Source organism: Marmota monax, unplaced genomic scaffold (assembly GCF_021218885.2).
Source record: "Marmota monax isolate L192 unplaced genomic scaffold, Marmota_monax_Labrador192_F-V1.1 WCK01_AAM20220418_F8-fsc00013, whole genome shotgun sequence".
NCBI lineage: Eukaryota > Metazoa > Chordata > Mammalia > Rodentia > Sciuridae > Marmota > Marmota monax.
This window is the reverse complement of record NW_026692202.1, coordinates 24,018,241-24,042,588: the sequence shown is the minus strand read 5'-3', so window position 1 is coordinate 24,042,588 and position 24,348 is coordinate 24,018,241. Positions and strand designations below refer to the sequence as shown.

At 37.1% G+C, this 24,348-nt stretch overlaps 1 protein-coding gene across 11 annotated transcripts in view; it reads right to left on the bottom strand.

The window, feature by feature from the left end:
- Window positions 1–23,959, bottom strand: part of Snap91 (synaptosome associated protein 91) — a 120,388-nt gene extending 96,429 nt beyond the window's left edge. For 3 of the 11 annotated variants that reach the window (XM_058575870.1, XM_058575887.1, XM_046432006.2), the window contains exons 1-2: window positions 23,251–23,422; window positions 22,206–22,365 (exon numbers count right to left, since the gene is read on the bottom strand). In XM_058575870.1, coding sequence (XP_058431853.1) covers window positions 22,206–22,335 — 130 coding nt within the window. In that variant the 5' untranslated portion in view covers window positions 22,336–22,365; window positions 23,251–23,422. Of the gene's footprint in view, window positions 1–22,205; window positions 22,366–23,250; window positions 23,425–23,789 lie in introns of those variants that run through there. The other 8 variants (XM_058575888.1, XM_058575892.1, XM_058575879.1 and 5 more) reach the window with 5 other exon arrangements.
- Between the last annotated feature and the right edge of the window lie 389 nt (window positions 23,960–24,348).

The window sequence follows — 24,348 nt, the reverse complement described above, 5'->3', positions numbered from 1 at the left end:
CACCAGCATGGGGGTACAGGGCCTTTTCTGCACTGAAACACTATTTCTGACAGACAACCAGAAACAGTAGGAACAATGCCTACTGTGTTGCTTGGCACAGACTAAGAGACAGAATCAAGGAAATCATAAACTCATTGATATTCCTTGTCAGAAAACATCTACCTCATTGTTATTAAAAAGAATTGAAGCAAGAACCAACACAAAAATGGGATATCCCTAATTTCAGCAAGTCTCAAGACCATCACACACTAATTCATTCCTTCTTTTACATTCTGTGGTGCTAAACTAGACTTAGAACCTTTTCATTTGACTCTTTCCTTTTATCCATGTTGACACCACACTGTTATGAACTTCTTCATGTCTTCAACTCGAGCCTTACTTCACAATTTCCCTATAACCACCACTTCCCAGTTCCTAAGCATCTGTGTGTAAACTGCTGGGAGTCCCACCAAGTACCTTGCCATCCCTCCAGTCTTCTCTGCATTTGACCAAACCAAGGTTCTCAAAACATCTGTTCAAACTAATTGCACTCTTACTCTAAATAACTTCAGGAAAGATTTTTTTCCTTTTAATATAGCACTTAATTTGGTTACTATGTTTATTGCTTACTGACTCTTCTACCCCTACCTCAAATGTAAGTTCCTCAAGGAAAGCATTTTACCATTTGCTCACTGATATAGCCCAAGCACACAGCAGATACATTAAACATTTGCTGTGAACCTGGAATGCATGCAGTTGCCTCAATTCTATTCTTCCTTTACATCATATAGTCAACCCTGATTTTTTTTCCTCATGTCTTTTACTTGAGTTCTTCTTGTACCAGCCTGCAAAACAGATGATATTAGATGAAGTCTCTTAGGCAAAGGATGTTGGCTAACTACTTTAAGCAATATTTTGATGACATTAAGTACTCTTATGAATAAGCTGGTCCTATTTATGTAATTCATAAAATTTGCTATTTAGTTTTTTCCCCCAAGTTATTGGCCACAGAAGTATTTAACAAATAACAGAGGGTAGAGTGTAATGAGTTTTGCCAGAGTTTAAATATTAAAGAAGAGTCTCCTTTGTTCAAAGCAGTGACAAAGCTTAGTGCTTTAAACTGTGGCTAGTAGGTCTTTGGTGACTAATTCAGCTAACAAATTACTTAAATTTAGGGCCCAATTTGAGCCCAGGCTGTTTTTCAGGGATGTAATCACTTTCATACCTTATTTTTATACTACCTAGTGCTTTAGGTGGCTCAGCTAAATTTCAAGTGTAACATACTTCAGCTTAAATATCTTTAAGGCCAATGACTATCTCCATTAGAATTAATGGAGTGTTTCAATGGTGATACTAAATTTACTAGTTCCAATTTCAATTAACAGAGCTTGATCAAACTTTTCCTTACTGCTATCTCCTATGAGAATTCAACTAAGTGAAAATAAAATGAATGGCAACTTCTAAAGAGTTTATTGGGGTGATGGTGGTGCAGAGGAATTCTTACTAGTGTGTGAACTGCATGCTTTTACTAATTAACAATAATGCTTTTTTTGTTGTTGATGGGCATGCAGGTTCATATTTTTGTTAAAGGGCATTTTTAGTGCTTTAAGAAAAAGCAATATTCACTAGTTTTTATCTTTTCGGTCAACAACTTTCAATTAAATTCTAAACTTCTTGATAAAGGTCAAGTGTTTAAGTTCTGACCCTAAAGAATGGATATAATGCAGGAGTTAACAGGACTTATTTGATGGCAATTAGCTAGGTATTCTATGCCTCATGTAACCTTGCTGTGAACTGTTTAGCTTGCTGAGATGGTACTGGGGTCTGGTGAGTTCTTGTAATGTTGGCAGAATGAGGCATTTTAGGGGGATTTGTGGTAAAATTATCAGTCACTTCAAATGAATGTGTGCTTATCGTACGGAATTAGTTGCTCTTACCTAATAGTGTGATAATGAAACACAGTATTTTAGGAAAAATTGAGTAGCACATTATTTCATGTCCTTCAGAAAATGATGAGAATATCCTAAATAGGTCATATGTTTGTGATGAAGTTCACTTAAAATTAAGCTAAAATGTAATTTTTGCTAGAACTTTCAAATTATACCTGTATGAACTTAAGATAATAATACAGTTTCCTTCCTACCTATTTTATTGCTCTTCCTCTATACCATGTATCACATCATGCCCACCCCACCATCCTTCCAGATATCTGAGGAAAGAGGATTCATTTGAGGCAGTGAAAAGTTGGTGCCAAGGTTGGGGAGCCTGCATGACCTGCCCAGGAACAGTGAGAGGCCAGTGTGGCTGAAGCCCAGTATGAGGTAGAAATGGTAGAAGTCAAGTCCTAAAAGGATTACTTGAGCTGCTGTACTGAGAATATACTTGGGGAAGGAAGGACAGAAGCAGAATTGGAAGCTATTATAGAAATCCCATGAAGAAATGCTGATTGCTGGGATTGGTGATGACAGTGGAAGTGATCACATCTCTATATGTTTTGTACAGATGTAGAGTCAACAGGTTTTCCTGACTGACTGAAAATGGGGTAGGAGAGAAAGAAAGGAGTCAAGAAAGACTTTAAAAGTTTTCACCTTGAGCAAGTGGATGAATGATCTGCTACTACCTGAGATGTGGATGATTGAGTGGAAAAAAACAGGAGAAAGGATGAGAAAGAGAGTTCAGATTTGGATGTGTTGAGTGTGAGATGTCTAAAAAAAAAGTTTTCACACCCAAGAACTTTGACTCCATTGTAGGTCAAGTCTGGAATTTTAAGTAACAATGGTCTTCTACCTCTCTTCCTTACACTTCCAAAATGGCCCCACAGCTCCTATATCTGAATTTTCTTCCAAATCAAGCCTCTCTATTTTATGCCCTTCATAACATTCTTGTTTGGGCTCTTACTATTACTTGGCACACTAATGTATATCTAATATATATGTAGAGTCTCAACCAGATGTAATTCCTAAAAAAAATTGATAATGGAACATTTCTGTTTAAAACTTTGCCATGGGTTTTTCATTCCTTTATAATTAATAGGGCTGGCTTCCATGATTCTACACAGCTTCACTCTACCTCTCTTTTCTTATGAACTAAACATGCCATTTTCAGTCACACTTCTTTATCTAGTAAACTCCTGTTCGTTTCCCAATGCCCAGCCAAACATCACCACTTCTGAAAAGCATTTCCTGACTCACTTTAGGCAAAACTAGCCAACTCCCTGCTCTGTGCTTTCAGAATCTATCAGTCATACCTCCACTATATCCTGTGTGATGATGTATTGTTATTGGCTTGCGGATACATCTGTCCTATAAGGCTCTCAACAGAGGCTGCCGTGTCATTTCTGTTTTCCTGTAGTGTCTCATTGAGTGGTAGGTTCATGAAGATTCTCTGCTTACTGAGCTCAATGACGAAATCTGGTGTTGCTCAGAGGTAATGCAGGCACCTACAGTCCCAGACCTTTCACCTTGAGGTGAGACACCTATCATGGCTCAGAATGAAGCTTAGAACATTAGTGACAAAAACATTTAGGACCCTGCAAAGAAAGGGGAACTGTGGGCAGGTCAAGACAGCTTGATGACACAGCAGTCACTATGGTAACTGAATTGTCAGCCATCTCTTTATATTTGAGGTCTTTATATATATATGAGACTATATAGCATGACACAGATAGCATATAGTAATTCAATCAATTACCAATTAATCTCTTGAAATTAAATGTTCTGTTTTTGCTCTTCTATCAGATTATAAAACCATAAAAGCAATGAAACCAATGCCTAATAGAATATATATATATATATATATATATATATATATATATATACACACACACACACACACACACACACACACACACACACACACATTATAGCCTGCAGTGAAAAATTCATTAAAGCTGGGTACAGTGGCACATGCCTGTAATCCCAGTGACTCAGGAGGACAGGGCAGGAGGATCTCAAGTTCTAGGCCAGCCTGAAAATTAGCACAGTCATGTCTCAAAATAAAAAATAAAAATAAAAAATAAAAAAAGCTGGAGATGTAGCTCAGTGGTGAAGTGCCCCTGGGGACAAATCCTAATACTCCCCCCACACAAGTAAATAAAACTTAGCAAAAATTCACTCAATTTCAGTTTGACAGTGCACCCTTCATCCTGTAACATAAGTGCCAAGATTATAAGAGAATACAGTAAAAAAAGAATAAAGCCACACCTTTAAAAAACAATTTATTAAATAACACTTGACATCACTCCTCAAAAATTATGAATATAATCATCACATCTTTAATTTTCTATGGGTCCATGTCAAGTATTTGTCTCCAGTCCTCCCATCTCTTCATTTTAGTTGCCTCATTTTTCTTTTCTATATTACATATTCCATTTTGACAGTTAGCTCTCCATCTTTTAGATGGGATAGAAAATTTTATCTTAAGTAGTTTACTATAATTGCTTTCATTTTTTCTCTATTCCTTCCTTCTCACTTCTCATCATTTACTTTATTCTCATCTTACATATTAAAACATTTTCACTAATTTTAACCATCTCTTCCTTCTCCACCTCATCTGTAAGCAATCAGTTAAAATCTTCTTTGCATTCATGATTAATATAAAATTTTTCTCTGGTAAGTTTTCTTAAACATAAAGATAAAAAGGTATATCACAAATTGAGGGTTTTCCTAATGATTATGATCATGAAAGCAATAACTTGAGTATCTGAAAAATTTTCAAGGAGTGCTTCCTAATATTACTAAGATGAATAATCTATTGAGGAATGAATAATAACATGATACAGACAAACGTAACATTTTTTGAAATATCTCTCCTTTAGCACAAGTTTTTAATTGACCTATGATATCCTTATCCTTCTTTTACTATATATCTCAAAAGAGACAAGAACATATTTTGAGATCTCAAAATTAGTTAGGAAGCACTTGTTGAAAGAAGGTTTGTAGGTCTAAGAAAACATAAACTGTAGCTCAGTTACACATTAATAATAAAATACTCAATTCTTTTCTCAAGCAAATAGATCCACTGAACAAGTATTTTGTTTGGTTGGTTATATCCATATGACTAACATACCTCCAGGGAAAGAGAAGGCCACCAGCAATAAATACTTTGCATTTTCATAGGAGTAAGTTCTGAAACAGGAACACTGAATCTGTAGCTTGAGAGACTTAGTAAGTTTTATAACAGGCAATTTCTGCATCTCATTCTCTAACACCCTTCAATTTTACCTCTTCTGCCATGCACATATAAGAAAAATGAGATAGGAAGGATTTGTTTGATTTCCATATTAACTAGCAGTCTGGAAATAATTATTAAGTTATTATGGGAAAGGCATTAATAGTTCTAATAACTTTCATGTAATATAAAATATATTATTTAAACTATAATATAACATCATTTAAAATAAGATAATTAAGATCTAATAGATACAGTGAGTCATGCTATGATGTAGAAATTGCTAACATTTAGTTTCTCATGCATTTCAACTCTAATGCTCTACTATGAAAATTAATTCTTGTGCTTTTAAAATTAAAACTTCAAATAAAAAATAGTACTCTCAAGTCAAGGCAGATGTTTGCTATTTTCACACTTTTAAATAGAGGCTGGGTAAGTATAGCAGTTTTAAGAAATAAATAACAAATGAACGCACAAAAATGTTTAAAAATAAAAGAACTCATAATAATGACCTATTTGACTTCCCTAAAGTTATTTTGTACCTGATAGCTTATTAAATGTTATGTTTTTAAACCACAGCTATACTTAGTTTAACTAGTTTAGTTAACTATAAGGACTAAATTTTTACATGCAAAATTTAAAATGATTCAGTTATGTACTAACAGTCTTCCTTCCTCCCTCCCTTCCTTCCTTCCTTTCTTCCTTCCGGTGGGGGTATACCAGAGATCAAACCCAGGGGCACTTAACCACTGAGCCACCCCAGCCCTTTTTTGTATTTTATTTAGAGACAGGGTCTTGCTAAGTTGCTGAGGTCCTTGCTAAATTGCTGAAGCTGGCTTTGAACTGTGAATTCTCCTGCATCAGCCTGTTGGGATTACAGGCACGCACCATCATGCCCAGCTGAACATCAGTGTGCTCAATGTTATTTATTGACTCAATTTTGTTATATCGTCCTATTCAGTTTTGTTTGCCTTTCCATTAATACTAAAAATTGTCAAAGGGCTTTGGACAGATTTCACTAAAAGTACATACAATGTAAATACTGAGATTCATTTCAAATATTGATCATCATAATTAACTTCACTATCAGGCCAACTTTTTTTCAAGTATTTTATGAATTTTTCTCAACAGCAATGTACTAGTGCTTAATGAAAAACTATATTTAGTGTCCTCTCCATTTCCATTTATGTCTTCAATTATAACCTAATAGCAGAATAAAATGCTAACCATGAAGAATCCATTTTCAACAATAAAATCATTTCATGTATTTTAGCCTTTTTTCTATGTGTTTTAAACATTTCAGTGTGCAAACACCACTGTTTTTCTTAAAGAACCAATAACTCTCTTTTACTAAAAGCCTATTTGAAAAGTTTAAAATAAAAAAAAATCAAGTCTAAAACAATATCATCAAGTCTCAATACTCTAAAATAATAAAAGAAAACCATAATAGATATTCTAAAGTCAATTGTGTTTTAGGAGATAATTTTAATCAAATATATATTATGCTTTGTTTTTACAATTAGTACTAACATTTGTTAATGAACAAAACCAAAATTATGAAACTATAATGAAGTACAATTAGTACTAACATTTGTTAATGAACAAAACCAAAATTATGAAACTATATCTTCTAGTAATAAACAACCATTTATCAGCAGATGCCAAAGGTAAGCACAGAGAAGCTCAGACTGAGCTCTTTCTGCATGTTTATTGCTGCATACAATACTTGAAAGATACCTAGGAAAATAACTGTTGGGTTTCAAAACACTTTTTCCTCTAATAATAATAATAATTTGTAGAGTAATTTGGGGTTGAAGTTTGTTGTTGTTTTTAGCAAATATATTCATTTAATTGTTACCATAACCCCATGATACCTTAGAAAAGAGGAGATTGAGTTCCAAAGAAATTAAATTCATCTGGCCAAGATCTCAGCTAGAAAGCAACAACAGCCTAGAATTATACTAGGGCCTCTGATGATAAACCAGTACTTTCTGCTATACTCCCACCACCTCTCAAGGTGTTTAGTTAGCAAGATTTGTAAAAATTAATGTTTTAATAGCGAATCTTCCAAAGACATACCTGATGAGGGTGAGACAGGCTCAGGAACAATCACTGGCTCCTACTCCCCCATTAGCTAGAGATGGGTCTTCACAGGGAAAAACTCATGTAGCTAATTAGCTAATAAATTGCTTTGAGATATCACCCATTTTTCCCTCTGGAAAACAATCATATAGTGTTTTACCTCTTTTGGTTTTTGTTTTATAGTATTCCAACTCGTGATACTAGAGACAGATGAGCAAAAGCATGATGCAAAGGTGAAAATACACATGAGCCTTGCAAGAGGAACCCTGAGGAAATCCCAACTCTTTCCCTCTTAGTGGTGGGCCTTGGATGAGCTTCTGGTTCTGCTGGTCTTATTTTCCTCTTATGTAAACTGGGGACAGGAGAATTCACCTCACAGTGCTCATAGCAATCTATGTGTCCATGCCATATATTAACCATATATGAATATAGCTATTAACCATATTAATATGACCATATATAAATATGGTCATGTGTGTGGCACATATTAACCCCTCCTTTATCCTCCCCTTGATTTTTTTCTTCACTTAAATCTTATGGAAAAACGGAGATTGCTAATATATTTTACCTAAGCCAAGTGAATCAAGAGTGATATTAAAATTGAAAAGAAACCATATTTATGCAGGTGCTCAGAAGCAACCCAAAGAAAAGTTCTTGGGTACTAAAATTCAAATATGCTTTGCATTATTCATATTTTAAGGTGATTGAGTAATAATGGACTTGATGCTTGGAGAAAGTTTAAAATTTTTAAGGCAATTGAGTAATATCAGCAGAGAGAGAAACAATTCCTTCCAGGGCCTAGACACATAAATCACTAAATTACTATTTCATAAGACAAAGTCACTGGCAGATGAATACTGGCTTGGAGCTGTGCATGCTGAATGTCAGTTCTGGGCATCTATGTGAATCCAATGAGCAGCTGTCTCAATATCTAGGATGAAGAAATTGCTTAGACTAGAGATAGCAAATTTGTTGCAGCTTGTGTCAACTACAATGGATAGTGGAAATACAAAGCACTGTGTGTGGATGAAATCTAAGGCAAAATCAAAGCTTTGCAGTAAAGATCACTCTGCAAAGTCTACTATAGACGAAGGAATATGTAGTAAATCTATTGGCTTGCCATTAATTATCCATTTTCAGAATTATCTGGAATCCTTGAAAAAAATTAATAGTTGCTAGTTTATTACAAGATCTTAGTGACCACACTACCATAACAGCGAAATCTCCATAAATTCAGTGACATAAAGAAATTAATTTAAAGATAGAGGCAACAAATTATAATCCAATTTTTTCCCTATGAGCATGGTAGAGTCAATGTTATGTATTCACAACCCATTTCCTTCTCCTGAACTCACTTTATCCCCCAGCTTCTTCTATATTTTGGTGAGACCATTAACTGAGCTCCTGCCAATGGAATATAAGTAGAAATGATGTCTAGATCTGGTTTTATTCCCTGCAATATGTTCCTTTCTGTATTCCTCCCCCTTCAATCAGATGCACAGACTCCAGTGAAGGAAGCTCAAGCCCCAGGTAGGAGACAACCCAGATGGAAGGAGTGGAAGGAACAACCACACAGAGCAGGCCGTGATAGGAACAAGAAATAAACTTGTATCAGGTCACTAGCCCTTGGGATTCTCAATGACATAGCTCTGGTTGGAACTGACAGTCATAGTATCATGCCACATACATGGATCAATCATGACCTGGGTTAAGGAGATAAAAATGATTCCCTATGATTTTGTGAAACTCTATCTATAGGAATAGAGTCAATTTCTCTCAGTGAGGTTGTAATGATGTGAGCCTGGGAGCTTAAAATGTTTTCAGACTCTCTGAGAAAGTTAGTCCACAAGAATGAAGCAGTGCTTCACAACTATTATGTGAAATAGAAATATGAGGTGAGGCAAGAACCAGAGAAGTTCAGTTTCATCCCTGCCTCTTCCTCATATTGGTTTCCAGAGCTGAATTATTTCTTTTTCCCCCAAACTAGTTTGTTCTATATTCTTGTAACATGCAAACAAAAGTTATTATTAATATAGAAATAAAACAGAAAGCAAAAGTCATAGACAACATTTTTGCGTATATTCTTCCAAAATATACATTATTTTGGGATATATATATACTTAAAAAATGAAAACCAGATCTTTGTAAACTCCTTTCCATGCCAAAATACTTAAAACTTCATTTTTTAAGGTTGTCTAGTATATTATGGTTTAGAGACATCATCATTTTAAAATAAAGTATTTAGGTATTTAATTTTCTTTCTCTCTGTGTATACACAACACCCTTGAATGCATAATTTTCTCCATTTTTTCTGAGATACATTTGTAGAAGACAAATTATTGGATCAAAAGATTTTCAAGGGTTTTGAGTGATGTTGACAACCCACCCTCCTGCATATTTATGCCCATTTATACTCCCACTAATTGATTACCCAACTCATACTCCTTTTCTAGCTGAGAAATTAATGCTGAAGAAACACTTCTTAATTCATATTACCACTCCATGAAAGGATTAGTACAATCTACAATAAGGACCAAAGTAAAATCTCTAATCCACTGCATATATGTATGCATGTGTGTGTGTGCACACATGTACATGCATATATACGTGTATCAATGTCACTACAGCAGTTCAATGCAATGCAAAAGTTTAGGTAAAAATCAAGCTACTCCTTTGGAACCATGGTGAGAATTATTGTGGAAAAAAAGAACAGGTAGAGAACCACAAAACAGTGAAGAGTTGCAGGTGTTAAACAGTTGGTTCAACTCACTAGTGCAGCCTCCCTCAAGTCAGCCTCAAGTGGAACCTGCCATTCATGTTCATGTAAGAGTAATCCAAACCAGAATATTTTATGTTAAAATAGTTAATGAAGAGACCAGAAAATCATAAACACACTGCAACCTAAATGGGGTAAGGGGAAAAAACAACAGACCAAAAATACATCTAATAGTCTAATTGAATTACCTTGCTAGAACTGGAAGGGCTGTGAGCTCCACACTACACATTAACACTAACTTGGTTAATAATGAGATTATGGTAAAATCTTGTGCAGTTAGAACTATGTGAGCAAAACAATGACACATTAACCCTGGCCAAGATGGGTAGTAAGAATTAATCATTATTAACACATACAGATTGTGTGACTTTGCCACTTTGGAGACTCAATTTCTTTATTTGTAAAAATTAAGCAGCTGGACAATTTTGAGAGCCAACCTCAAAGGCCCTCCAGATCAAGGTCCATCCACAGCTGAGGTGCCATTGCTTAATATTCTCTGCCTCCCTAACCTCAGTCTTCCAGCAACTTCAACTTCGTTAATCCTAAAATGAGCCTTGCTTTCTGTGAGCCTCTTCATTGACAGAACTTGCAACAGCCCTTGCTCACCCCTCACTGACATGTGTACTATTCATCTTTCAAGACTTCCTCTGCAACCTACCTCCACTGTGGTCTTCACCTTCCCTATTAAAATTGAATTCTTTTTGAATCATTTGTAATTATTTCTTTCATTTTCTATCTCCCCTACAAAGCTGCAAGCTCTCTGATACCAAGGGCTGTGTGTATCTTGTTCACCATGGTATCCTTGCCTCCTGGAACAATTCCTGCACTTGGGAAATATCCAAATATTTGCTAAATGAATAAATAATGAGATTATTCTAAGCGAGCTACTGAAAACCTCAACACGAAAAATAATTTCTAATTTCTCCAAATGCAGCATTAAAACAAAATTAAATATGTCCAACATTTATTGCTCTCTTTACAAAGGCAAAACAACCTTAAGTTTTAGGTGCTTGTTCCCTCTTTTCCTCATGCTTTTATAAATCCAAGTTGTTGCTCTTGTTTTTTTTTTTTTTTTTTTGTAATGCTGGAGATGGAACTCAGGGCTTCACATATACATGCTAGGCAAGCTCTCTACTACTAAACCACATCTCCAGCCTTATCTCTCAACTTGTTAATGGTAATACTATCATGTTAGTGAAAAATATCACTAAATAGTGAATAATCTCATTGGAATGTAAATTCAGAGTTTGTAGTCACTTCTGAAATTGTTTTCTCTTATAACTATCCTCACCATGTACAATATGTATATTTTTATGAATTTAAAAATGAATATTGAAAAAACAATGCTACCCAACCTTAACCAACTAAAAACAAACTGAAGAAAAATGGATACACACATATCCCCACACAACATTCTGGCAACGGATTTTCTGTAATATTAATACCTAATCATTTCAATATCTAATTATTGATAAAGTACACAGAGAAGTGCACATATGCTCTAAATCCACAATTAAAATATTGTAGATATACTTGGTAAATATCTAACATTTTTTCCAATTTACTAATTTGCTCATAGTTCTAACTTTTCAAATCAAGTTTATAATTTCCCCCCATTTTTTTATCATATCATAAGAATGCAAATGTTGAGAAGCCATCAAGAAATATGGATTAACTACATACAGTGAGCAATTTAATGGATCTATTTCTTTGTTTTTCTCCAATATTCCACTTCTATTGCTTTTATGGTCTTTTGGGAGAATGTATCAAATTTATCTCCTTGCTCTTCTGAGAGTGATAAAAGTAAAATCTTTAAATAGAAAGTCTGTGAGGAAAGAAAGGTCTAACATGTGGGAAATATGAAGTATGTAATAAAAAAATCATTCAGCAAATATTCCCCCAAACCTGCTATTGCTCTGTTAGATATTAAGAATAAGGTGGTCCAAAATAAACTTCAGACCAGAGAAAGGAAAAACCACTAAACTGAATCCTGCTCTGGTTCTGTGAATGATATGAGAGGGATCTATGCTCTGCACAGTGGCCATCTAGGCTCTGAGAAAGAATGACTAAAGCTAGGTTTTAGATATGAAACTTAAAATAATTAAAATACAGGGAAAAAAACATTTGCAAAGACCCCCCCCCCCAAATAATACACAGTTTAGAAAATTTGATGAATTATAAAGTGCTTAAGAATGAACGACAGGGTGTGTGTGTGTGTGTGTGTGTGTGTGTGTGTGTGTGTGTAGATAAGAACAAAAGACAGGAAGTCAGGGTGATTCCATTTCTAGCACACAAATGGGCATTTGTCAAGGATAAAACACCACCCAATAATCTAGATAAACATTGCAGGCATCTTTCCATCCATTTAGCTGAACTCACAAGAAAATAAAAGCAATCTGCAGAACTAAAAAAGAAAGAGGGTTTTGGAAAACTATAAGATAGAGGAATATGGAAGAGAAACACTGCCCTGAAGGCAGGTGTTAATCTGAGTGGCCTAGAGGCTCGGATTTTGATGTCCCTCCTGGCAAACAGGAGACAAGGCCTTCAGGATTAACTACCATGACCAGCTGAAGCTAAGATCCTTCACATAAAGCTGTGATTTTCCCTGGACTATATCCTTAGTAAAATTAGAAGGGCAAGCAAACAAACAACAAACAATAAAATAATACCTTTTAGCAAAGGGAGTCAACAGGAAAACACGCTCCACTAAGTGTACACTCTGGCTAGATGAGGAGGGAGCTCTCTGGGGCATCAGTAACCACAGCTTTCCCCTTGCCCAAGTTTGTGATTTGAATTGACATTACAGATCCATTCTATAATATCTAGCATCCTTAGAGCCACATATGTTTCACAATTCATGATTTTTCAGACTCAATAAAGGTATTATGGTAGATACACAATGTTAGCATCCCAGTAAAATTTGCACAATGCACCATAATATGACAATGTTTCTGTAGCTCAACATATGAACTTTTATGATAACTGGTATAAATATTATATCAGGTCTACTTTTGCTACCAAATTATTTATAAAAAGAATTTTGGTTTTCTGAACTTTTATGATTTCAAATTATAGATAAGGATTTTGGACCTGAACCTGAACTAAGTGGAAAAACTCTAAGAGTGGAAATCAACTGCAGGTCCTCCTGCTAGAGCAAATACGAATTCTAAGTGACCCTAGGCTTTCCAGGATTCTCACTGATGAAATCCTAGCCAACATGACCTCAGAGTCTAAAATTACAAAAATATAGGAGGAATCATCATGATCAAGGGTCAGACACAAATAACTATAGAAACAGAACTGCATGTCTATGAGACACAGAATATAAAATTGGTTTTGTTAAAAATGGTCAAGAAATAAGACAGGAACTTCAAAATGTGAGCAAGAACATTCAAATAATGGGCAAATTCAAAGAATTTCAAAATTTAGAAATCTAAATAAAAATTAAGGATGTACAAAAGTGGAGGAAACATAGCTAAAGAGAGAATTAGTAATCTAGAAGATTAATAACCTGAAAAAAATATACAGAATACAAAATAAAGCATTGGAACTTATGAAAGGTATATTTAGAGATATAAAAAATAAGTTTTATATTTATTTAATTGTATTTGAAGGACACTTAAAGAAAGAGAGTAGGTATAGACAACAATCAATGATAAATGAAAGGTAGAGAATTTTCCAGAGCTGATGAAAGACATTAACTCTCAGATTCAGGAAATACAAGTTCTAAAAAGAATAAACAAAAGGAAAGGCACTTTTAGACACATATATACTACAGAAGGACAAGACAAACAGAAACATTTAGAAGCAGCCATATAAACAAAGGGATTACCTAAAGGCAGGTAGACTGATCAATTAATTCTTTAAAAAAATTTTTTTTAGTTGGTAGATGGATTCAGTATCTTTATTTTGTTAATTTGTTTATATGTGGTGCTGAGGATTGAACCCCGTGCCTCATACATGCTAGGCAAGCTCTCTACCACTGAGCCACAATCCCAGCCCCTGACTGATTAATTCTTAAGAGCAACAATGGAAGCCAAATGAGTGAAATATTATCTTCAAAGAGAAAATAACTGCCATTCTAGAATTGTATATCCAGATATATTATCCTTCAAAATCACGAATAAAAGTTTTTAAGACCAAAACCTTTTACCAGTAAGGGGCCTCACTGAAGAAGCCCCAGAAAGATGTAACTCAAGAAAATCTAGACATAGGAAGGAATGGTAAGTTCAGTTACAAGGTGGATGTACATAAATAAAGATGTGCCTCTATCAAACAATAATAGCTAGCCTTAGAGGTTAATACAATGGTGACATTAACAGCACATAAACCAGAAGTGGATAATTAAGTTTCTAAACTTCTTTGGAAAGGGGAAAGAAATTACTTTAAATTACACATATTAAATGCTCAAGGATAATCACTAAAAACGAATGGAAATAGTATATAGCTTCCAGGAAAGAGGAAAGTTGGAATTAAAGTAAAAATTGACATAATTAAAAGGAGGGGACAAAAGCAAGCATGGATAAGAAGGGGCCAAAGTACTAAGGATATGTGTGTAGTTGTTACAGTGGTGGTAGTAGAGGTAAGGATACTAGTAGCAGCAACAGTAGAAATAGTGTCAATTGTACTAGAAATGGTTAACAGTAGCAGCAGTGCTAATAACTGATTACTGCAGATTTGTGTATCAAACTCTGGGGTAGACATTTTATGTGCATTATCCCACTTATTCCTCATCAAAAGTGAGAGAGGTACTACTATTAATCTTCATTACAGATGAGGTTTATTACTCATGTAAACTAAGGCTGAAGTGAGCTAAAGAAGATTTCAGAGAATTTTTAAAATAATTGATCATGAACTGGATTTGAGAGAAAACTCCCAGGTCGGTGGCTTGGTCATTTGACTAGGTAATGAATGACTACCCAACAGCAATTCTAATATTTCAAGCATAAATTAAGCCAATCAAAAATGGGGAATAGCCAAAGAGGTGCAGAAGCTGTGTGTATGTCTTCTTTGAAACAGTGAGATCAGTTTGAAGAAGTTTGGTTGTGGAATTAAAAAAAAAAAGAGTAGGGGATGACATATGACATATTGGTTGCTGGAAGAGGTCACAGAGTCCAGAGACACTTGTGTGTGGGTGGTTTTGCTTGCTTACTTTAAATGAAGGTACTTGAAAATGCTTATGAGACAAAGAATGGGGGAGGGAGGGTTAAAGATACAGACAACAAAGAATTATTCATGTAGAAAAGAAGAGTTATAATTTAAAATAAAAGTGCTAACCCTGGGAGAATAATCAAATGAAAACCAAAACTACACAAGGCGGGCAAAGATCTAACTTTAACTTCTCTCTCTCCTGAGTAGCCAGGAATAACACATCACAAAATCCCTTAGAATACATCAGAATCTCCTTAAAGATGTCTAACAGAGAAACTTTCTGTATGCAATGGAGGGGGAGAGGATTTTCACACACCTGGGACAAGTGAAGAGAAAGTAAAACATCTAAAGAAAGACTCTGGGCTTCAAGGTACAATCCTCTGTCTGGTTCGTGCTTTCACCTAACTGTCCTGAGGGAGAGTCTATAATTTCTTTTTATTAGTGCATTATAGATATACGTAATATTGGGGTTCATTTTTGACATAATTACGCAAGCACCGAATATAATTTGTTCCACTTCATACCCTTCTACTTCCACTTCCCTCTCTTTCTCCCTTCCCTTGGTTCCGTTTCCTCTACTCCACTGATCTTCCATATATATATATATATATATATATATTTTTTTTTTTTTTTTTTTTTTCAAATAGTGCTTAGTAGATAAACAGGAACATGAAATTCACTATGGAATATGTGTACATGGGATAGTTTTCTTACAGGTCATAAAGTAATTTACACTAGGATGTCTCATTCAACTGTTCTTTACAAAAAAAGAAAAAAGAGAGCGACTGCCAATTATGCATAAAAAAATTTCCCTTCACAAGCAAACAATACATTTCTTTAAAAAGTCAAAGAAATTTACAAAAAAAGAGAAACTGAACAATGAATAGTTTAGTGGCAATAAATATGACTTTTAAAATGATTTAAATGTGGTGTGATTACATTTGAAGGCACTCCCTGTAGAGTCTGGCTCAGGCACTGAGTCACCAAAACACAGCTCTCTAAGGAAAGCATACTCAGCCCTGGGGGAATAGGGTCATGTGTCTCTTCTGACCTTTACCAAGTTATTAAAACCAAGATAAAGTCAGAATACCACTCTATCCCAGCATCAATCAACTCAAGAGATGAGGTAAGTTTTTAAAAGGATATTTATGAAAAATTAAGAGAAAGCTCTATAGCAACCAAATGCACAGATGAAAGAACAAATAAGTATTCAGAAGCCATTTTATTAAACATTAAAACTAAGGTGCCAATATACTAAACTCTAGATGTTAGTCTAAAATACTGCAAGTTAATATTTAAAATAAGATATGAATTTGCTAACTGCATAATTATGCACACATACACACTCACCATTTTTCCTTATACACATCTGCTTTAAATCACTAAAGCAACATCTGAAAAATCAGTTTTTTGAGGGCTGGGTGGAGTTTCGTGGTAGAGTGCACATGCTTAGCATACACAAGGCCATGGGTACAAGTCCCAATAACCAAAAAATAAACAAAATAAAAACCAGTTTGAATTATTAATTTTCTACTGGTTTTAAGAAAGTATCTATGAATCATATTGATCACAAAATGGGAAAAAGCAATGAGACTGACATAAATATATTTAACTTTATATAGCAAAAAAGATCCTTCTGAAGAGAAGAAAATAAAAACATCCATAAAAAAATCTTTACTTTCTTAATAGACACCCTGTTTAACTTTTTTGTTTGCTTGTTTGTTTTGGTGCTGGGGATTGAAGCTAAGGGTGATTTACCACTGAGTTACATCCTCAGTCTTTTTTCTGTTTTATTTTGAGACAAGATTTTTGCCTCGAAATTGCTGAGGCTGGTCTCAAACTTGCCATCCTCCTGCCTCAGCCTCCAGAGTCACTGGGATTACAGTGTGCACCACTGGGCCCAGCCACCCTGTTTAACTATTTTTAAGTCATCTTTAAAGTGTGCTTCCTCTTATTACCTAGGACTCTTTGCCACTCTTCCACTTTCCCTTCTCCTACCAACCTCTGAATCTCACATGATCTCTTTTCTTCCCTCTTGTAATGCTGAGCATCGTCCAAGAACATCACAGAATCACACAGAATGGATTCCTTATGGATTTGTAATATAAATGATAACCAGATTAAGTGAAGTGTATTTGCCCCCCCTCTCTCTTTTAATCCAGAGACCAGGATGAGTGAGTATAAGAGTAAGATTTATTCAAGTGTGCATAGAAACAGAACCCCTGCAGGGCAAGAGGATACCCATCAGGGTTTGCTCTTCCATCTCTTCTTCTCCTTTTTAATACATTGTCCATTTTAAACCTGGCTTACATCTGTTTGAGTACATAAAGGCTTTATCATTAATGAGGTGCATTTACACAACAGATCACTAATACTGTTTTTCTTGGTAATCTCACTTTTTTTGTATTTTCCTTGTAAAACGTTATAACTGTTATCTGTTGCTTCTATCCTTACCTGAATTAATTTGAGATAAGAAGCCATCACCTACAGGACAGATAGGATATAACACTAATTTCAGTAAACAAAGAGGTTACTATACATGGTAGACATTAAAGTACAACCCATTGCTTCCATCTCTTCTTGACTGCCTAAAAAACAATATAGTCTGTTCTAAACCATCTCTATAATTAGGCTGGGTTTTCTGATGAAATATAGAAGAAACAGAGTGTGTCCAGGTAGAAGAAAGTAAGAGAGTGTGATTAGACAATATCAAACAGTTACATGAGAACAACTGAAATCAAAGTAAAATAGATTTACAGGAAGTTAGTGCACTTCTCATATTGAAAGTTACCCTAGTGTTCAGTAAGTCTTATATGTTGTTTTACTTAATTTTATTTAATAATACTTACTTTTTTGATCTTTCAGCACCCAAAAGCCCTATTATCCCCAATATAAACATATGGTATCTACTAAATTAGTTTGCAAATGTATTTCTATGAATCAAAATATATTTTACATGTACTAGGCAAGTTTATGTAAGGCAAGTTAGTTTTTATGTTTAAAGTTTTCATTATTTTGCTATTAAAATTTCTTTTTTTACAGATATTTTATGAATAAAATTGAAGTAGCAGGAACCAATATTGCCTTGAATCAAAAATGTTTGTATCTTTTACTATCTTCACCAGATACTCTTATAAGAAACACAATCTTATTTTTTCTTAATTTGGGAGGAAAAGAATCATTGGTGAAATTCTAGTACCTCAAACATGAGATTTGGAACTCATATCCCACTTGATTTTTATGTGGGATAAATACATTATTTATGTATTAGGAAGATTAATATGAGGAAAAATATGATTATTGATAAACAAACTGACTTTCTATTAGGTCTGATTTGATGTTAATTGTGATGTATAAGTTTTAATTTTTATGATTTTAATTAGGGTACTTTAACAATGTAGCATATACAGGAATCAATTGCAAGCACTATTAACTGAAATGAATCTTATGCCAGGGTTGCCAACTTTCCAAATTTCCCTCTGCAGGTGTTACTTTGGGCTAATTCTGTTTGTTTGTTTGTTTAACCTTGGAACAGTACTTGGGTAGGTCCTGGATAGTCTAGTATCTTTTTACTTTATTATTTACTGGAACTATCCTTTAGTTCATCAACCACAAACCAGAGCAGGAAAACCCACTGAAATGGAAAAGAACTATAACCAAGAAGGTGAATATTTGGTGAGACCTGGATGTTTAATGTGCTATCAAAGATGCACAACAAGTTACAAGGGAAAAAAAGGTGAGACTGTACATATGGTTCCAGAAAAACTAATGTGAAACTAATATTGGTTAGGTCTTTAGTTTTCCTGTGTAAAGGGCAACATTATTATAGCAGTATAAAGTCTGGAATGAAGGTTTTGTGTAATCCCAAAGTACCATAAACATGTAATCTTTATGTAGATCATTAAAGTTTATCCTTTAAATTTAATATATAACTGCTGACTATGGTGATGGTTTCATGAATCTTTTTTACCTTCAAAAAACATACTGTTACTGAAAAAAAGAAAAAAAATGTGAGACTATATATAGAGTTTATGTATACAGTTTCATTTTATCTCCACCTCTTCATCATAAACAATTCTACCCCAAGATGTTCACCATTTCTTTGAACATATAAATTATATGCCATTTAAGCATCATTTTATAAATCACATAATTTACCCCAGTAATTTTCTTAGACTTTCAACCTAAAGTGATTATATTTTACACCAGTCCTTTAACTAATATTAAGTACACATTTCATAAAGACTCTGAGCCTAACAAATCAAATCACTTAAAAAAATTACAGAACCATATCTGTATTCTTATAATCTTCCAATCCAAACTCTAAACTAAAATGTATGTACAAATCAAACTAACAATAACCTAAATTATTACTATTTACATCAAACTAAACTTAATGGAAAGTCAATTTGGTGATCAAATTTTTCTTATATTAAACTTCTATCCCACATCAAATCCCCAAATTCTATTATTTTGTGCCATTTTCCTCCCAGTACTTAATATTTTCAAAACTAAAACACCAAGAACTACTTAAGAATGCATCAGTAACTACAGACAAAATTTACTTATGCATGTACATGTTTTACATGTGTTCACATGTATGATTCACTTTTATAACTGGTATGTTACCTAAAACCTGTACACAAATTACCGAGGTAGTCTACTGCTTTGTCAAGGAACTTCACAAGAAATTTTGAGCAAAGGTGTCCTCTTAAAATGCATACAAAACAACAATATGCACATATATTTAGGTTTCCCATATCATCCCTTTTGAGAATAGGATATATTAGTGGCATGATACCCATTCTTCCAAATTTCACCCACAGGCTGGTTTTAAATGGAAGATAATTTGCTTTATGATTTATTGGAAAAGTGAAACATCAAAAAGAAAAAAACACCAACCAATAGTCTTTTAGTGCTTGTTTTTCCTTCATTTCTGTAAGTGACAGAATTAAAAATTTTCATGCATAGAGACTGTAATACATGTGTGGGTTGTGATGCTCAATTTTACAGTCATGCAAACGGGATAGGTGTTCTTAAGATTAGACCAGTTAGGCTAATATGGTACCTTTTCTTCCTTCTCATTGGAGAATATTACTAAATAAACTAGAGACGGCAGTTAAATGCAGTAGCTAAAAGCCATAGAAGTTGATCACCCTAACTGGACTTAATCGGTGACAGACTGATAATGTAAAGCTCAGTGGTAGGCATATAGTAACTGCTCAATAAATGTTTAGCTAGTATGATTAATCATATTAATTATTCAATACCAATGCCTATTTCAGCCACTTTATTTTAACATGGAATCTTCCCCCTATTTTCTATATCTTTGAAACATCCTATTTTCAAAAACTTTAACTTTTCCAGGCCTAACAGACAAATGTGACTAAATTTTTTATTTTAAAAAGTCAGTCTTTATCTGAATAATGTCTTAATAAAATGCTCAAAACAGTGAATGTTTTCTGAAATGTACTAATCTATCATCTTTATGATAGATCAGTATCTTGCAAATCCATAACCTCTATTTTTTTATTATGAGAATTTTCTAGATGACATACACCAATAAGACATGAGTCATCCTTTCAGAGTTGGGGAAACTGATGGAAAAATGGCTATATGATTCAGCATGCTGCAACAAAATGAGGTGGTCATAAATTTAAGGTGCCCTGGCCCTGGTGGCCTCTCTCTTATCCTGTACTTCGTGTATAACATGTGATATTGTAATCAATAAGTTTTGTTAAACATTCTCTCAGGAAAGGAGTAATGGTGTTCTCCTTTCAGAATTGCTTCTAGAAAAAAAAAACCAATACTATGAGACAACAGGTTCTAAAGGCTGGACAAGTCTTACAATGTCCAGTTTTAAGTCTCCTCAAGCTTTGCTTCTGCAGATGAAAGGGCTAGAGTCAGTTCTAACACTGATGCCATTCTCTCAGCTGCAGGAGAGAAGCAGTGGGGGATGGTCTGAAGCAAAAGAAAACTAGCAAACGGGAAAAGGAAGCCAGATGGAGAAATGGGCATGCTATACCTGGGTGTCTTATGCCAACACTAATCTTTATCAACAAACATCTAATAGAACAGAAGATTCTAAGCAAGTCAAAAAGACTGAACAGAAACTGTAAAATACATTCTGATGTAGCCTTACTTAGGAGGAGCCTCACTACCAAAGTAGGTGAAATTGTTTTTTAAGTATCTCTATTTACCCTTCAATAACAAAAGACTTACAATGTTAATCAAAAGAAACCTCTCAGAAATATATAGATACCAAATGAGAATAAAGCCTTTTTTCCATTAAATAACTAATATGAAAAAAGTATGATGAATTAAGTGTTTTAATCCAAAATTGCACCATCTCCAATGCCAAGAAAGTACATCCATTTTGTGATCAAGGCATAATCATTCCACCTAGCATTTTCTGAGAAAGGGACAAAGAAGTGTGCCAGGTGTAAAATGAAATCACCTTTATCTCTGAAGTGTCCTTTCCTCATTCAATTGCTTGAATTTATTTCAGTTTGGTGTGGTGACATCTCTCTCTCTCTCTCTCTCTCTCTCTCTCTCTCTCTCTCTCTCTCTCTCTCTCACACACACACACACACACACACACACACACAAAAAACCTCAATAGCAATGTTGAAAAAGATCAAAACATAGTACTACTTTAGAACTACCCAAAATATATTTAGGAAAAAACTAGAGGGTCAAGTTTGACCTTCCACGAATTCATTCCCCCCACCCCCTCATTCTGACTGTGGAACCTCTGATTTCTCTTAACGTGGAGAAGGGAGGCTTGTGGAGAAAGAAAGGGGAGGTGAAAAGCATCTCTAACTTCCCCTCCAAGACCTTGGAGGTCAACAGGAGAACAGAGCTCAAAAGACAAGGTTTCAGGATTGACCCAAGGCGACATCCCCACAGCTGGAGATTTCCAGCTCAGGGGCAACCCGGCTGGGAGCCCCGAGGCTGCAGAATTCCCGACAGTTAAGCCAGGCCATGCAGCCGGCATCCCAGGCGCGTCAGCGGTGCGCATGTCCCACTTATATAAAGAGATGCTTACAGTCCAGGTGCTTTTTCTTGGGGCCCATCACTTCATGAGTGGTGGCTTTGCAGACTGCTCTCGCGACAGCAGAGCCTGTCACACTGTACTGAGCGGCGGCGATTCGATCTGTAAGCGTTTGGCCCGACATCTTCTCCAGCAGTGTCTACAGCCTCGTCTTCTGCAAGAAAGAAGGGGAGATAGTCCCGCTTTAACCCGCATTCCCTACTCTCCAAGCACTCAGGCCTTGCCTCCTCCTTCCGCACGGAGGCTCTCTCCTCCTCCGACCCCGCCCTGGCAGCACCTCTCCCGGCCAGCAACGCGCCAAGCCTGCTCATCCAACGCGGTACAGAGGGTGATAGCCTTGAGTAGAGCCCTTACGGAACCCCAGCACGGGCTCCAGTCCAACATCGTGACACTGTTCCCAATCTCCCCACCCCCTAATGAAGCCCGCCTTACTCCTTTGGTGCCCCTCTCTCAACCAGCACTTTTCCTGCAACCTGATCCTCAGGTGCGGGACTAGCTCCGGTGTGCACTGGGGTTATTCCCTGAGCGCTGCGCCCACCGGGGGCCCCACATCCCACTCTCAGCTGCCGCAGCGTTTCCTCTAAACAGTTTAAAGGCTTCGGAGAATGAATCAAATATCCAAGCCCTGGCCACCTCCCTCCTCCTCTTCAAGCTGCTGCAGCAATGGGCTCGTCCTCCCTAGGTCGCGGTGGAGATTATCCTAGCGTTGCGCCATGTTATGCCCTCGCCTCCCCTTCCTTCCTCGCCTCTGCCTCCAAAGCCCACGAGGCCCTTGGCCCGGGCCCCCTTCCCTCGCTCCGATATCCCGCAGCAGGGGCCGCCGGGGGCTGTGCAGAGTCACCGGAGTGTCTGAGCACCTCATCCTTCTGGGTTTTGGAGCAGAGCTGGGCTGACAGCCCAGCCCCCCGCCTGCCCTCAAGCGCGCCGAAGAGCTGTCACCCGGCCACTGCCCTTCGGTGCGCCCTAGGATTACCCGGTCCGGATCCCAGCGCAGCCCTGGTAAAGGGGAGGGTGTCGAGTTGGGGCCATAGGTACTCACCCCGCCCCTGGAGCGGCGCCGCCCGCCGCAGGATGAGCGGAGCCTGGGCCGCGGAGGAAAGCTGCTCGGGTGGGTGTGTGCGGCCGTGCGCGGACCCGGGGCCCCGGGGCGAGATGCCTCCTGCTCTGGCCCGGTCGCCGCCCTTAGCTCCGAGGTCCCTGCGCCCGCCGCCCGTAGCCCCAGGAACGAGTACCCGCCCGCCGCCGCCTCCTCCTCCGCCAGCGCCGCCGCGTCTCTCTAGAGCTCCGCGCTGCGTCCCCATCCCCGCCCCCACCTCAGCTGTGGTTCCTCCGACGAAGTCAGGTGACGGCGGCGGACAAACCCGCGCGAGCCCTCTGCGGAGTGCCTCGCGGCCCCCTCCCAGCTACTCACACACGCCGCCCCCCTGGGCCGCGAGCTTAAAGACGAGGGGGGCAGCGCACAAGCATCTCCGGCAAGAGCTAGGAGTGAATGTGGGGAGGCAGGGAGGCCCACACCCAGTCAGCAAGTCACCCTCTCCACTTGGCGCCCAACAACCCCTCCGCGCGCTGGCTGCGCACCCGCAAGCACCGGGTGCCCGAGCTCCGCTCACACCTGCCGGGCCAGTGCGGGATGCACCGTGAGCGGCGCCGGGCGTTAGCTTAGTGGAGCTATAGGTCTGCTCCGGTTCTGCTCTGTGAAGGCCAAGGCAAGGGCGTCGTCGCGCGCTGCCTGGCAGAGCCCAGCCTCTTCTCCCCCACACTCAGTCTCTGACACGCCCGCCTGTCAAAGGCAGCGGAGGCCCAGATGGGCAGGGCGATTTTAAGTGTCAGATTCTGCCTGTCACGGCCCTTACCTGTGTGCCCTCTGCTCCTTAGTGCTCCTTGACTTGTCTCAGTTACAACTGGGAGCTGGGGTGGGCAGGTAATACTAGCCACTTTAGCTTTAAAGGGATACTGAGGTCTGCGGAAGGACGAATAATTAAGAAAGTCATTAATAGAGTCCTAGGTTACATTCGACAGTGATCATGTGTATCCTTAAAAAGTAATTTCTGCCAATTAAATACAGGGTTTGAACATCTTATGTCATTTTAATGTTGAGTGTGCATATTTGTATCTTACTCATGAATTTCCCAACAAT